The 17,668-nt window shown below is 35.1% G+C and overlaps 1 protein-coding gene across 2 annotated transcripts in view; it reads right to left on the bottom strand.

Annotated features, from left to right (window-relative positions):
• Positions 1-16,963, bottom strand: part of RBM46 (RNA binding motif protein 46) — a 40,073-nt gene extending 23,110 nt beyond the window's left edge. The window contains exons 1-4 of one of the 2 annotated variants that reach the window (XM_043972737.1): positions 16,813-16,963; positions 15,683-16,150; positions 13,798-14,580; positions 11,731-11,793 (exon numbers count right to left, since the gene is read on the bottom strand). In XM_043972737.1, the coding sequence (XP_043828672.1) occupies positions 11,731-11,793; positions 13,798-14,580; positions 15,683-16,150; positions 16,813-16,963 (1,465 nt within the window). The remainder of the gene's footprint in view (positions 1-11,730; positions 11,794-13,797; positions 14,581-15,682; positions 16,151-16,812) is intronic. The other variant, XM_043972738.1, reaches the window with a different exon arrangement.
• Between the last annotated feature and the right edge of the window lie 705 nt (positions 16,964-17,668).

The following is a 17,668-nucleotide window of genomic DNA, read 5'->3' as shown; positions in this document are numbered from 1 at the left end:
TAATTCAACCCTCTCATTTTCCTGGTAAAGGAAACTGAATCCAGAGAGGGCAAGTGATTAACCCAAAGCCACACTACTAGCTTGTGAGTGGCACAGTGAGAACTAGAGAGCTAATCTCAATCTTAGACTTTCCTAATACTAATCAAGCTTAATATTAATTTAATTCATTAATGAAATACATTTATAAGCTGAAAAGTATTTATAATACCAGTATACAAAAAAATATTCTTTCCAGGAAAAAAGTCAGTGTTCAAGATGTTCCTGTCATGATCCCATTTGCCTCAAAGAAACATAGTTGAGTTAGTGGAAATTTTTCTACTCACAAATTGGTCATTATTAAAATGAAGAAATGTGCAAAATTTTACCATTGACAATTACATTCTATTTTATCATATCAATTTAGAATAAATTTGAGCAAATAATTCTTTGTTCTTTAAAATAACATTAGATTATAAAACTGGAAATAGTATCCATTTCTAAAAATATCATTAAATATCATTTAACTTTTAGTAAAATCACATTTCCTTATATTTAAAAAATATCTATATTATTTAGTCTTAAATGTTCTTGAAAATAATACTTCTAAAATAAACTTTGGGAAGACAGGGTTTACTTCAAAATAATAAGTAATCTAGCTAGAAAGAGAACAATTCAATTGTTTTCCTTCTCTGCACTTCCGCCCATCAATCTGGAAATAATGACAGCTCATGAAGTATAAGTGAAAGCACCAATTAAACATTTCAATTTTTATGGCATAAAGGCCTTTCAAGATAGCATTCTTTCTCCCCTGATATGTCTCCTATTACACCACTTTTTGACAAAGTCAACAGTGAAAATTAAAAGTAAAAGCTAGGCTAGTTGAACTAAGAGAATGTAAGTAAGAATGTAAGTAGCTAAGAGAATGTAAGGAAAATAAAACCTAGCACACACAAGTTTCAGAAATGTTTTACAAAATCAGAAAATTCATGTAAGATATTATCATCATCTGTAGATACCAATGTCCAAAATACTGACTTATTTCAAATAAAGGAAGTGATAGCCAATGGTAATCAACAATAGGGTTATACTAAAAAATATTTCATAAATGACAAAAATATATAAAATACACATTCACACATGTTAAAGTTAAAAGCAATAAACTATTATAGGAATAGAACCTACTAAAAACATTTTTAGCAGAAAAACCAACTATCTCCAAAACATGCAAGAGAAAAATATCCACAAATAATATACATTCCCTATGCCTAAATGAGAATTGCAAAACCTTCCTATTGATGACAATGTTGTCCCACTTTCTCACACACATACATTTCAGGGGTCACAAAAGTAAAAAAGCAACTTTTCTTATATGGGGGGGGGTTCCAAACCTGAAATTTCATCAGTATAATCATAGAGATCACAAGTGAGAACCCCCCCCCCAATACTGCAACTTAGTTTTGGCGTCTTCAGTGGTTAAGTGATTGTACCACGACAAGGCAGCTTTCCCTGACTAAAAGCCAGTTTTCTGCCCAATGATCTTTCATGCTGCCTCTAGGCTTGGTTTGTTTATGTGTTTTTTTAAAGTAACAGTATTCAACTTGCCCTCTCTTTAAGAAGAGGAACATAAAAATCTAGTCAATACAGTAAATACTGAAAGAAAAATGTATTTTAGTTCCACATTACAGACACTGAAAGAACAATGAGGAAATGAGAAGAGAGAAATGAAGAGGGAAAAAAAAAGACAAAGGAGAGAAGATAGAAGTAAAAAAGACAAAGGGAAAAGAGTAAAAGAGAGAAAGAAATGGACCTAGAATGAAATTCACAAAAAGACAAAAAGAAGAAAAAACACTAAGAGACACATGAAGGAAAGCGTAGCAAACAGAAATATATATAAGAAAAATTAATGTTCTGAGGTCTATTACTTAATTGAAGCAGTTACTGTTATGTACTGCTATAAATTTGGGCTATAGGCCTCAAAATAAGCTCTTACTGGTATTAACTTTTAAAATTTTGATTAGTTGATTTGCCATTTTTTAAAGTTCTCCAACTACTTTAATCCTTTTACCTTGATTGAAGCCACTCAAAATGTCATAGGTACAACTGCCATTATTTACGACTGTGGCTGGAGCAATATCACCTTTAAGGCAAAATGGTATTAACTCTATGGTCCACCCTATTTTAAACATTTAATGTAGCCACAATGACAACATAATGCTGTGACCAATGATCCAGATATTGCAGATGTTCACTTCACTGCTTCAAGTATATATGTACAGTGGGAAAAGTTGTTATTCATAATACCTGTGTATAGAGTCAATTATCAATTAAAGTCAATGAATTAATAACAAATTAATGAACACTGTGGGTTTAACCGCATACTCTTGACTTCCCTCCAGCTAATGTTCTCCAGGTTTTTCACTACCATAATTTAAATTCCTAAATCTTCTTAAATCTCCTTAACTTAGTTAACTCCACTGTTCAGGAACTTTCTTTCCTTCACTCTCCCTCACCTCCCACATGCAACTGGTTGCCAAATCTTGCCAATTCTGCCTTCACAAAAATCTATCATTTTCTGCTCTACATACAAAGCAACTACCCTTACTTTTGACCCTCATCACTTCATCTGGACTAGGGCAATAGTCTTCCAGCTGATATCCCTGCCTCCGGTCTCTCTTCTCCAACCTACCCTACACATCGCTTCCAAAATAATCTACCTAAAGCAGAAGTCTAACTTCATTACTCCCACACTCCAGAATAAGTACTGGCTCTCTAGTGCCTCAAGGATAAAATACACCACCTCAGGTTGGTATTTAAAGCCCAAAGGTCACAACCAGAGTCTAGTCTAGATTTCAAATTTAATTCACATTACTACCTTTCACACACCACATTCCAACTAAAGTAGACAACTTACTGTTTCCCAAACTCAGAATCTCATTTCCTACTTGCACAGTGTTCCACCACATGCTTGATAATGCCAATTCCTTTCTTGTCTCTCTTAACCCATACATTCCTTCGAGGTTCAAGTCTAGTGCTATTTTCCATCAGAAGTCTTTCCTATGTCCCTAGTTGCTGATGCTTTCCCCTCCCTTGAATGATCTTCTCTCTCTTAGCAGTATACCTAATTTATGTTCCTTGCGCTTTTCAAATAGTGGCTACTTAATGTATTCTTGATGAATTCAACAGTGTAAAAAGCAATGTTAGAGGTCTCACAGACTCAAAGCAGAAGCAAAGATCCAAAGAAGGGATTGTCATTAGTCATTTTATAGTAGTAATGCCAATGGTTCCCTCCACTACTAAGTATTGTGTATATAAACTATTAAATAGCAAATACAGTGGAGATGTAGTGAGCTTCTCAAGATCATTCCATTCATCATAAAAAGGAATAGAATTTGTTTCACATAATTTTCAAGCGTGTATTCTTATACATTAACTCAATTATAGAAACAGTTTATAACCTTCTCAACTAAAAGCTTCTAAATGTAGAAACTGAGTAAACAAATAACTTACGCAATCAAGTTAAGATGGAAAATGTCCCAGAGTTGACAGATCAAGATAGTCTATAGATTCCTAAGACAGTAGAAAAATACGGGAATATGCAATGATGCTCTTGTGTCTTACTCTCAGCCATTTTCTTTAGACTAATTTCTTTAAAATATACTCCCATTTTAGTGGGAAAAAAAAATAAGAGAAGAAAACAGAGCTTAAGTAGCAGAATTCCAGGATTCAGATCAGAAAGTACCAAGATGCCATCAGAACGTATATTTCTTGGGTGTGAATACTCAAGTTTGCTCTTCTCTCAAAATTTCTAACTGCCACCAAATGGCTATCATTAAATCATTCCTTCAATGAAAAATGCACAGAAATGCCTATGGCAGATTAATGTCACTAAAAAGACCTGAAAAAACAAAGTGTTAATGAAGAGTTTCCAACATTAAGAAAGTCCTTAATAAATACTTGTTGACTGATTATGGCAGGGAAGTAACTTTAGGTTCTTAAAGGCAATAAATAAAGCAAAATATAAATAAAATTATAAAGAAAAAATAAAATAAAGAATAAAGCAAAAGCTTTGACAAGTTCTACCAAGACAGAAAGGCTTTAGATAAGATACTGGCAGTAGGCCTTCTATACTTAATGTCTAAGTTTCAGCCTAGCTATGTATGCACAAATACAACATCTGCATGGTAATGAATTCTTTGATTAAAGAAGCTGATGAAATGAAAAAAAAAACAAAAAGTTCAAAATAGTTCTCAAGTCTTCCATAGTAATGCTGTTAAGTAAGGGAAAGAAGGAAAGGAGATGATAATGTAGCAACTGACAGCAAGCCTTCAAGGTAACCCCAGCACTGTCTCTGTCTTGCTGCATCAGAAAAAGAGCAGCCTCAGGAGACTCTACAAGATGGAATCATACAAGATTATGTGAAACTGAGGGACTTTTTAAATGAATACCTGATTCTCTGTGGCATTGGTGCTTGCACCCCATAGCTAACAGGTGATAATATTTTCAGTCTGACTTGGGACTACACCCTGGGTCCTTGCAGTGACAGCAGGAGAAGGTGCCTAGAAGGGCAGTGACCTGCCAGTAAAGGTACTGAGCAGCAGCTTTGCACAATGAAGAGTGACGAGTTTCAGAGGGGGGAGTCAAGGAAGTGGGAGCCAAGGGTAATGGGATGATTTCTCCTTCTCCTGAGATGATTTAGAAAAAAATTCAGGAGCACTTCCTTCCAACGTCTTTCAATGCTCCTGCGCAAATCCAGTGTGTTAGTTTGCATAGGAATTGAGATTTCTGAATCTGCCCAGAAAAGGCCTCCCTGCTCCAGAATCCTAACACAATACCTCTTCATTTTCATTTAACTTCAGAAGATGTGCTTTAATATAGAGAGGAAGAATCCTTCCAAGGTCATGCTGGAACAGGAATAAGGAACAGGGCTAGTCATTTGAAAAACTATCAATTGTTGTTGGGAACAGCCACATATCTAGATTAAACAGGAGTATGGGAAGACACTAGGAAGAAATGGCACAGATTCAGGGTAGTCATTCAGTCAGACCTCCTTGGCAGCTGTGTAAGGCAGTTGTCCTTGTTTTTGCATACAGCTTTTAAATTAATTTATTTAAACAGTTTTATAACACTTAAACACATATTTAAACACTTAAGTATTAACTAAACCACTGATACTTTAAATTTGAGATTCGTGTTCAGCTATCAATAAACTAATATAATACTAGAAGAAAAGAACCACTATAAGAAAAACAATTAGATATGAATAACTAGAACAAAATATTGTTTGCATTATGAGACAGAGGCTATCTTCTGTATTAAATGTTTTTGCTTAACTGCTTTTCTATATAACAGAGGAGAGTTAAATCCAGGGCAAAGTGAGGGAAATGGAAATGACTTGGATGTAAAGACTAAAGGTATCAATAAGACTTTTTAAAAAAAGATGGTATAGGGGGCAGCTAGGTGGCGCAGTGGATAAAGCACCGGCCCTGGATTCAGGAGTACCTGAGTTCAAATCCGGCCTCAGACACTTGACACTTACCAGCTGTGTGACCCTGGGCAAGTCACCCCCATTGCCCCGCGCAAAAAAAAAAAAAATGGTATAAAGTTATAGCTAAATGGAAGGGATAGTTCACGGGCTCTCAAAGTCAAATAAAGGAGTTGGTAGAACCCATGTCATTTACTGAATGTTCAAAGGCAAAGAAAAATAATGGGAAACATTGTCATCTCACCATGCATTATTCATGAGGGGCACAAGCAAAAAGACCACTCAACATATAAACCAACACCTGTAACAGAATGTGCAGAACTTATAATTCTATGAAGAATTTAACTAAGATCCTCAGAATCAAGTCACCATGTTCCTTGACATACAGTTATTTCAATTTAAAGATCAACAAAAAAGGCTAGAACAATGTTTTAGGATTACAAGAGTCTAAAGGGTATAGACTACTCAGAGGCCTGATATCTCTCCCAAGTGTTGTATCAAGAAAGTGAAGAGGTACTGAACAGGATGAGTACTGAATATCACCCAAAAATAATAGTAACAAACTTAACAGATGTAAAACAAATGGTTACTAACATGGGTGCCACTTTTGAGTCAGTGGACTGTTTTAAATCAGACTACTGATTAGTTCAGAATAATGTTTAAAAATATAAAATAGATTAGAGAAAACATAAAAATAATATGGCAAGAGAGCATGCAATCTATCTCCTCTCTACTCACAAAACCACATAGTTCAGGACCTCATCTCTTCGCACTTGGACTGTGGCCATACTCTCTTAATTGGTCTCCCTCCCCTACATCTTGCTCCACTCCAATCATCCTCTACACAACTGTCAAAGTGATCTTCCTAGAGCATAGGTGTGACCATGTTACCCACTCAAATTCCATAGGTTCCCTATTTTATCTCTAGGATCAAATATAAACTCTTCTATTTGACATTCAAAGTTCTATATAACTCAGCCTCAATTTATCCTTTACAGCCTTATTCTACATTGCTCCTGTTCACACAGTCCATGCTCCAAGCCATTCTGGCCTTCTTGCTGTTTCATACACATAGCATTTAATCTCTGTCATCTTAACATCTCATCCATTCCTGAAATGTACTACTTCTTTACATTCTCCTCTTAAGAGTTCTTTGTTTCCTTAAAATTTCAGTTCAAGTATCACCTTTTACCTGAGGTTCTTTCCAATGCTCACATTCTTTCCCACAGAAACACTAATGCATTCCCTCTTAAAATTGCTTTTTATGTATTTTGTACATAACTATATATGTTTATCTCCTTGAGTAGAATTTAGGGAAAGAATTATTTTTTCATTCATCTTTGTATTCTCATTGATTTAAGTCACTGAAACTAAATGATAAACAGATAAAGAAATTGATTCACATAATTTCTTAGAGAAATTTAACAGTTTAAAAGCATGTGGCACAATGAGGCAAAAAAGCCAAGAAACTTCTACAAAAACAAACACTTGGCTTCTTGCCAAGGAGAGAGAGTAGCAGACAAGGACAACATTGTTTTAGAGTGTAAGCTCCATTAGGAAACATTACAGAGGAGGGTGGTTGAAGTGGTATTGCACCATTAAACAAACAAAACATGGCTATGAGAAAAAATGAGCCTACAAAAAGCTTAGCGTGAGAACCAATAACTCAGATTATTCAAAGATAAAGATATAGATAGATCTCAAAGGAAGCCAATGAAAAGCAACATAAAACAGATCGACAGCATCCAAATTTGAGAGCTTTATTCAACAGATACCACTGACATATCTTACTGAAAGAAATGAACCATATTAATAACGATATTCTTCCTATAAGTGAAAAAAGAAGAGAATATTGTTTACATTGTTTACACTACTGCAGTGATTTGTGCTCATTCATCAAATAAGCAGAACTACCACATTTGGAATCAAACTCAGCACCAACGTGCTACAATGATGTGAAAATTTAACTGTGATAATGAAACAGAATTAACTTTATATATATAAAACAATTATTTTACATTTTTAAATATCTAAGATGTGCTTCTGCAATGTCACTTTTTATGATTTGATACTGAGCTTATGGAATTTTGATAAACATTAATTCTTCATCATGAAACTATAACATTGGATATAAAGTGTATCTGATAAATAACCAATTTTCCCAAGTCTATTCTTGATTACAGTCAGATTTTTCAATGGGATTTAAGTCAAATGAGTTTGAAGGCTACTAAATCATGTTTATCTACATCTCTTGGATGAATTTCTTAACCTTTTAGGATATTTGGCATGGCACAAGATCATATTGAAGCTTTCTATCTTCATTTGGGAATTTCTGAATTTCCAGGATAATTTTCTTTGTCAGTAGATCAATGTATTTTATCAGAGCTCATAATTCCTTTAATGAGGAAAAGACTTCAAAGGCCCACAGTTAGTAAACAATCCCTAAAAATAGTTTTTTTTCCAAGGGATGTTTTCCAGTCTTTTGAAAATGCCCAGATATTACAGGCTCACCTGGACTTCTTCTAAAAGTAATTTTGGTATAGACTTGAATGAAAAAGTTAAGTTTTATCTGTGAAAATTACCATTTATTCGAGTCATTAATATTCTAGCTTTAACAGAATCTTGCCTATTACAAGTATTTTCTTCTCAGTGTAGGTGGTCATCAACTATTTGTTGCTTTTCTGGCTATTCTTCCAAATTCAAGAATCCTACAACATAGTGCAGAACAATCAATAACAGCTTCTCCAATTTCTGGGTCCTTCTGAAGGTTTTTGCCTTTTGTTGTTGTTGTTGTTTTGTTTTGCTTTTTGGAGAATTAAGGTTGTTCCAGAGTAATAGTCTGTCAGTACATAGAATTATTTTTCATTTTCAACTTCACTTCTCTTGTCTACTTCTTCTTAGAGTATGCTTGAAATGTCTTATTTTCCCATACCAACAAAAACTACAATATCTCTAAGAGTTACTAAAGTGTACTCTTTAAGAGCTAAAAGTTTTGCGCGTTTAATGGCATAATATCTGCATTAAAAACCAAAGAATTAAAAACACAACAAAAGAAATCAATGAAACACTTGTATGGCACAAAATCTAGCACACAAATTATAAAGAACTAAGGGTGGAGAAACCAGCTAGATCAAATTTCATCAGGTCAAGGAGTGATGTTCAGAGTCAACCTGGTGTCAGCAGAAACACAAATGCATGACTGATGCTGACACAAAACAGAACCATATTCAAGTTATTACTTGTTGCAAGCAATTTGCCCATTACTGTATAAAAAAGTGGAAAGTCAGGAAAAGCAATCCGTTAAAGTACGTATACTTTTAAAAATGTTGAAGGTAACAACCGTAAAAGCACTTAGAAACTGATTCTCAAGATATCTCAAGAGAGAAGGTACCAAAGGATAAGGTAGGAAAAAAATCAATTATCACTAGAAAAAGACTATAAATAAACTAGCAACTATTGACCTATGTTCACTTGCTTGAATCAATAAAATCTTTATGTCAATCATCTACATGTGAACTGATGAAAATATAACAGAGCAGGCAGACTTCTATAGGTTACTTTCTACAGGAGACCACGTTAACAATAAAAGAATACAACTGACATGGGAATGCAAGATTTCATTATGTTTATCTACTGATTATAAAAAAACAACACACACACACCAGGCTCAATAGAACAAAATGCTACTTTAAAAGCTCTTATCCAAAGGAGTTATTTCCCATACATAAGTTAAAATCTTATAGGATTTCTTCATAGATGCAATCACTAATATAATTTTGTCCAGTATACCTCTGATGATTATCAACATGGAATAAAGCATAAAACAGGGAAGATAGCATATGGTAAAGATATTCATAATGTCACAGGCAGTATCTTGTACTAAGTCAAAAGATAAAAGGATTATTTATAAATGGTGAGGTCATCTACATGCCCCTCCTTCCATATGCAATTGTACTGACTATAACAAGCCCAAGAATACTATAAAACTCCTCAACAAAATCCACAACCTCTAAAGTGATTAGCCTAACAATTTACATAGGAAAAAACACATGTAAAGGGAAATATTCATTTTCCAGATCATGACATATAGCTGGATGGGCAACAAATACGAACATATGTACGTATTTATACACACACACACACACACACACACACACACACACATATACATACACACACACCTACCTATAGAACTATACATGCATACATATACATACATACACATACATATATACATACACATACATATATATATATAGGCATCATGGGTCAACAATGAGCAGGGTCTATAATTGGAGAGGGCTACAACGCAAATGGGAAATTGTGGAGCATTTTCAGTGAGCCAAAACTATTCTCTAATACAAAAATACACCTTTGTAATACCAAATACCAAGGTTGGTACATGGATTTCAATCTCTGACTTTTGAAAAAGTAAAATTGGAGATAAGCCCCAAGGACAAAGGATAGAAGCATGGTGAATATAAGCAGGTGGCAGCACATTACTAAGAAGGATATATATCCAAGAAGTGGCAAAGAAGATAACATTGAGGAATTTTATTATCAAAAAATTAATCAGTGAGGTAGAGCAATGTAGATTACAAATGGGCAGCTTATGTAATATTAAAGAGACAGAACGCTTCCATAAAATATACCTCTGGTAAGCCATAAATGATATGGGCAGAGTCATGATCTGAACCAGTGCAAAGTGTACCCAGAACCATGAGATCTGAGATCCGCTGATGTATTTAAAAGATCAGACAGGTTACAGTTCTAAGAATATAACAGTATGAATAAATACTGGATGGCGCCATTCTAATGTGAAACGCAGAAATACTATGAATAAAAGCCTACAAAAGCCAGCCCACATTTAAAAAGATGAGAAACTTGAATCTAAGGTAGACGTCCAATTAAAAAGTTTTATTAGTAGAAATTAGAAATTGAGCTTAAATGCTTAACAGGGCTATCTAGAAAATTAGATTTAGACTTTATGAGGGAAAAAACAACCGTCAATTGTTCACGGTTAGGAATAACTTAGGCTCCGTGGTCCCCAGAAAAGAAATCATCTTGAAAGCCTATCAACCAACCCTGTGAGAAACTTCAAACTGAGAAAATAGGCACCTGACAGGAATCCCAAAAGTCCTTCTGGAACCTTGAGGATGTGGAGCTCTTACAACTACAATGATTTTAAAGAGAGACCTCAATCATCTGATGAAACCCTTTCGTCCCAACTTGTACAAAAGATAACAAACAATCCTTTAACCATCACAAGTTGGAGATGATGGAACTTGCCTCACAAGGTCCAGAAAAGCATCAAGCCTGTTATAAGCCAAAGCTGACATTCAGAATGCAAGTTCATTAAAGGCAGGGAGTTTTCCATTTTGTCTTCCTAACCCCAGATTCTAGCACAGCAGCTTGCACATAGTAGGCACCTGCACGTGCGCACGCACACACACACACACGATGAAGGGAAGGGAAGAAAGAAAAGAAGAGAAGAGAAGAGAAGAGAAGAGAAGAGAAGAGAAGAGAAGAGAAGAGAAGAGAAGAGAAGAGAAGAGAAGAGAAGAGAAGAGAAGAGAAGAGAAGAGAAGAGAAGAGAAGAGAAGAGAAGAGAAGAGAAGAGAAGAGAAGAGAAGAGAAAAGAAAAAGAACTGACTTGACTGGTTCAGTTTATCACTCAGTCTCTACTTCTCTCACTGCTCACCAAGATTCTGACCTTTATCTCCTGATCCACTTTTATTTTTGGTGAGGCAACTGGGGTTAAGTGACTTGCCCAGGGTCACAGAACTAGTAAGTGTCAAGTGGGTGAGTCCAGATTTGAACTCAGGTCCTCCTGAATCCAGGGCCAGTGCTCTATCCACTGCGCCACCTAGCTGCCCCTTCCTGATCCACTTTTGCTAAAACAGAGCTTCTTAAACTTTTTCCACTTTCACCCAAGAAATTTTCATGCCACCCCAGTATATAGATACACAAAACAGGTATACATAACCTTTTACTGTTCTCAAATTTTTCACGACCTCCACATCATGATCAACATTTTAAGAAGCCAGGTGCTAGAATCTTAAATTCCCTGGATCTCAATTTTCCTAGCAGCACTTTTACCCTAGCCATCCCTAAACACTGTTTGAATACATCTCCTAGTTCTTCAACCATTCTTGCTCTTAAGTTTAGCACCTATCTATCAACCATTTGAATCCATATCCTAGTCAAATAGATTAAGGCTCAGGCCCTGTGTTTTCCACACCAATAGAATATTAAGCCTGTACTCTAACTATTTCCTCCCTTTTGGCCATGTGAACTCCTTGTTAGCCCTTCCTTCAGATCGTATGAAGAGACTGAGAGAAAAGAAACTCAAATTAGTAAAAATTTTGTTGTCTATTTGCATCTAACAAAAGGTTTTCCAGAAGACCAAATGAGATGGCTACAGAGGACTTGGGGAACAGCCACACACATGCTAATCCCCCTCCTCTCTCAAACCCCTGGCACCCATTAGCTAAGATGATTAGGATGCTTACTGAATCTCAACAGATACTTTGGTTTTGTTTAGGTCAGTACCAACTAACAATGACTTCTCTCTTACCTACTCTTCATGCCTGAGTCCTCCATTAAAGGAGGAAAGAGTTAATACCACATCTGGTATCGTTTTCTCTTATGCTACCAACTTTTCGTGGAAACAACATAATAGGAAGAAAAAACGCCAAAAAAAAAAAAGAACTAACAGATTAATGAGGGTTTATAAAGTGTTGAAATTTTAAGTTTGTAAAGAAAGGTAAAAGAAAAGCAGAAGCTTTTTCAATAATAATTTTCCACATGACTATAAGCTAGTTCACTGACAACTATTCTAGGAAATCTTACCAAGAGAACCATCTGACTAAATGCTTCTGCAGTTATTTCCAACCTGCCATTTCCCCCTCCTTGTAAAGTCAAAGACTACTGATTTTCATACTATGACAATTTTAAAGTGGACTGTATTCATTAGGTGGGTAGGTTTTACTTATGCTTATATAATCAAGAAAATTATATAATGCTTACATAATCAAGAGAAATCATGAGACTATTAACTGGCTGAATGTAGTCATATCTGCATTCTCTCTACCAGATCTGCAAACTCAATTTCCTTCCATCTCTAAATTTAATACTTTGGATACAATTCCTGCCAAAGATTTGGACTTAGAAACCAGAGTCTATAATCTAAACAACAATGTGATTTTAAGAGGTATAAAAAGACTAAAAAATAAAGTATATGAATATCGTCTCGTGAACTATTTGGTCTATTTCCTTCTGCTGTCCTCACTACTTTTGCTAGGACCCAATATATAAACCTTAAAGGCTTAATAGCTAAACCTATGGTTGCCAAGAACCATTTCCAATCCCTCATAAGAGTATATAGCCACTACTGATACAAGACACCTTTCTTTCTTTCTTTTTTTTAACTGTTGACTTTCAAGAAACCATTGATCAATGAGTGTTTCCAATAGAAATAACTCTGGGATAGCACTGTAAATGGAGACCAACAAGAGGAGAAAAAAGCACAGGTTATTTTAAGACAGAAAAAAAAATCAGAAACTAAAGTATTGTAACCCCCCTTCTTCATTATTTCAAGTATTTTAATACTTATCTCTGAAAAGCTCAGTCTATTGTTTTAAGTTTTTATGAATGAATTATTCCACACAAAGTTGTGAAGAATATTTTTACTTTTCAAAAATACATGAATATATCAGAACGAACACAAAGGATTTCTTAAGGATGCTTCTTGCTTATCATGAGTAATAGTGACAAAATTCCAGATTGGTGAACTTAAGGCTGTGTCTACACAGAGATATTAACTGGATTGGCTGTTATGACTGAAAAGGCAGATCAATTTATCCGAACAACTGGATTAACTGGTATTTTAACTATATCAAATGGTTATTTAATCAACTGACTTAACTACAGACCAACTGTCAGAACATTGTGAAGACACTGCCTAAGATGCAGGAATAAGCTCATGTACTGACTTTAGTAGCAGACATTGTACTTACCGCCTCTCAAAAAGATCATTTCAATTAAGGTTATTAGTCAAAGTGACAGCTCCAAACAAAAAGAATAAATAAGAGGGCCATATCCCCTAGGCTAGAGCCAATTTACATGTATAACAAGAAAGCAACATTTTAAAAGCTATATTAGAATCAAGAAAAAAGGATTCTACTATAACTTTGTGAAGTTGGGGTAAAATCCATTTAAAAAACCATAGATGCTATTGAGTTGCCAAAAAAACTACTAATTTAGGCACAATCTGTTATACTGTTCTTCTAGTTTCATGTTATAATTTAAAAATATTACGTGAGCATTTAACTTACCTAAATGAAGCAAAGTAAACTGGGCTGCCAATTCCTTTGCATCTTCTAGCGTTGTACATAGTTTGTCTGGCATGAAGTAACTCTGAGATCCATTTGCAATAGCAGGAATAACTATTTTATACACCAAGAGTACTTTTCCATCTTGACTTGTTGTTGAATATAAATAATATTCTGGTGGTGCCCAATTATTTTTGTTGCAGTAATAATCTAGATGCATCACTGCAGAATTGAAGTGATTGGATTTTAAAGAATACATACTTATTGGTGTGAGCTTTGTTCCAGGGAAAAATGGGTAAGTGCATCTTTCAATTTCGGGGGGGCTTGGGCTGTGTTGACCATTGAGACGAGCTGGAAGACTTGGAGGTTTTCCTAGAGTTTTTTGGTGTCCCTCTTCTTTGTTAGCAAATACCAACAGATTTTCAGAATTTGGGCTAATTTGGCCATTGAGATGTTGTCTCCAAGTGCTTTCTTTATTTACTGGTTTAGCCAGTGTAACTTCAATACTTGCTCCATCAATACATTTTCCATTCATAACAGACATAGCAGCCACTGCATCTTCTCGGTTGAAAAAATGAACAAAAGCATAATCTCTAAGCTTCTTCACCCTTTCAACAGCCCCAGGTTTGAATTTATTGAATTCTGCTTTAATTGTTTCCTCTGTGGTAGAGATCATTAAATTTCTTACATATAAAACTTTAACTCTTTGCATTGTTTCTTCATCAACTTCTTTCTCTGGATCTGCCCAATCTACCTGTATAGTGTGGCCCCATAGTTGAAATGTTCCTGTAAAAATTACAAATAACATTCACTTATAGACAAAATTTAAATGGACAAAATGAAGGTCAAAATTTGACTAATTCCTCCCAAAGGAGAAACTGATATATTTCAAATATTTGTAACTTTCATTTTTGGAGGGGCAATAAAGGTTAAGTGACTTGCCCAGGGTCACAGCAGGTGTTAAGTGTCTGAGGTCAAATTTGAACTCAGGTCCTCCTGAATCCAGGGCTGGTGCTTTATCCACTGCGCCACCTAGCTGCCCCATCTGTAACCTTTAAACAATTTTTTTTTCTATTCAAATAAAATGCAAATTGATCATATATAGTTTGAAATTGTTTCAAGTCAAAATAATAAAAGTTGAACTTCATATTTTTCAAGCTCCATTTCTAAAATTCACCATTAAAAGAGAGATATTCAAATAATGCATATGGTTAAAACAATAAATTAGAAAGTTATTACCAAAAAGCTTTTTGTTGTTGTTGTTGTTGTTTTGCAGGGCAATGGGGATTAAGTGACTTGCCCAGGGTCACACAGCTAGTAAGTGTCAAGTGTCTGAGGCCAAATTTGAACTCAGGTCTTCCTGAATCCAAGGCCACTGCTCCACCTAGCTGCCCTCTCAAAAAGCAATTTTTACAAATTACTTCCTCCTATAATGAACAGCCTGCTTGATTTTTAAAAATCTAATTTTAATTCTTCTGAAATATTTTACTTCTGTGTAGTCAAACATTTTTATTTTTTATGTATGGTTATATGCTTTTATAAAATTGACCTTTAAAGCAGTATAATCCTTTTAAGGGAAAAAATATATACATATACATACATACACACACACACACACACACATATATAAAATATTTTTCCTTTAGCACACAGCATAGAGAAGCTCAGTCAGATGTATACTGAAGTCCTACATCTGACACACGTTGGCTACATAAAGCCTGGGCAAGTCACTTAATTTTTCAGTGTCCAAGGTACTCTCTACAACTTTAAGATGAAGAACACTTACTGACCTGCATTGGTAGAAAGATTTCCTCACCAGGAGTTCCCTACACCAATGAAATCACAGCTCTGGATTTTAAAAATAGAGACAAAAAAATGATTTGTTCACCTGGAATAAGTTTTCTCCTTGCCATGGCAGCAGCTCTGTGAGACTCATATTCTACAAATGCAAAACCCCGATTTTTGGTCTTATCAGTTGCACTTGGATAAACAATGACATCCACAACTCCTTCTGTAACTTTCTTCATTTCATCCAGTATTTCTTCTTTTTTCTTTTCTTTAGGAATAGCTCCAATAAATAATCTGCAATTATCCAAACTTACACAGACACCAATAAATTTCCCTGGACGAATCTCATAATTATTAAGAATTCTAATGGCTAACTGGGCTTCTTCTTTAGTTGTATACATCACAAAAGCATATCCTCGATTTTCACCACTAAACTCCATCATAAGTCGGAATTCATATATTTTTCCAGCTCTTTCAAAAACAGGAACTAATTCATCTTCATACATATCACGAGGAATCTTTCCTACAAAAACTTCACACCCTCTAGGTGGAGGTGGACCTTCCCAACCTGAAAGGGAAGCATAATATTCAAGGAAGGTATTTGTAAATCATAATTTTTTATTGGTTTGTTATTGAGAGAGGGCTTATTATTTGGAGATAAGACAAACATGGTACCTATCTATACCTTGGTTTTACTGATTCATTCTCACTTCCATTACTGCAATACCCATTGCTATTCCAGTGAAACTCTCAAAATTGCCAACTCCTCCCAAAGTATGACAGTGACCAAAAGAAAGGGGTGGAGTACTTAGAGAAGTTAATAGTCTGTGTGGTCCTGGGCAAGTCAATTAACCTCTCTGGGCCTCCATTTCCTGATCTTTCAAATGTAGAGGTCAGACTCTCTAACTTTCTATGATTCTAAAGTAGATAGCTCCTATTAGCCCATTATTACAACCTTGACATGTTTCTTACTTTCCATCATTACCCTATCTCCCAAAGCTAGTCTTTTAAACGAGACACAGAGCTGATAGACTAGCAATAAAAATGTTACAGAGAAAAATATTTGGGAGCAATTTTTTTCCTTTCCCAAAACTTAAACATGACTTGATAGTTAAGAGGAATCCAGAAAGGAAATTTCTGCTGAGGACACTTGTACTAGGCAAGAAGATGGTCATAATCAGAATGCCTAAAGTACAGGATTAAAAAGAGTTGGTACAGACAAATCCTCACCTGGTGGCGGCCCACCAAATTTTCTTTGTCCATTTTCTTGAACCATGTTGTAACCAGTTTTTTCCATTAAAGCTAACAAAGCTGCTTCATTTTGGGTACCAGTTCGAACTTTGCTGCATCCATTTGTCACATCTAGATTTTCTTCATTCATAGTTGCGACTTCTATGTAAAAAGATTAAGAAAAGGTTTAAAGTAGCAGTGTGCAATAACACAGTAGGATAGCTTTTAAACTACATTCTATGCCACCATAATCTTATGGTCTCCATGGGTTCATAGAAACAAAGTGTGGTCATCATGACTAACAAACCTGCTGAATGTTCCACCTACTCTAAAAGCTCTGCCTCAATACCACAGCAAGGGTTAGGGTACTAAACCTCATGAAGCAAAAACCACCACTTAAAGAGTTTCATAACTTCAATAAAAGTCATGGTGTGAAGGTGACTCAAGTTCTCAGAGATTATAGAACAGAACACAAGTCCTACCCAGTCCTACCCAAATGAAAATGTTTCACATACCTGCCCTGCCTAGTTAAGTGTGGAATCATTTATCAGGTAATGAACCTATCAATCTTCTTATGTTAAAAACATATAAAACCATCTACTGAAGTATTGATGCAGTGTCAGCTGCTTCAATGGAGGGAGTGCTAACACTGGTAAAATTAGAGATTTTTTGAAATATTAACATATTTTGTGTAAACAATAAATTTTCAAGTTCTTTAAAATAATTTAATATTTGGAAAACTTGGCAAAATAATACTCAGTCTAATTATGTTATCGACATTGTAAATATCTGGCATTAATACATTAAGGATGTAGTTTTCTTGTTTTGGGAACTCCTCACCAATGTAGAGTATAAC

The sequence above is a fragment of the Dromiciops gliroides genome, chromosome 6 (genome assembly GCF_019393635.1).
Source record: "Dromiciops gliroides isolate mDroGli1 chromosome 6, mDroGli1.pri, whole genome shotgun sequence".
NCBI lineage: Eukaryota > Metazoa > Chordata > Mammalia > Microbiotheria > Microbiotheriidae > Dromiciops > Dromiciops gliroides.
Note: the sequence above shows the minus strand (reverse complement) of the source record. Positions and strands in the feature narration are given on the sequence as shown.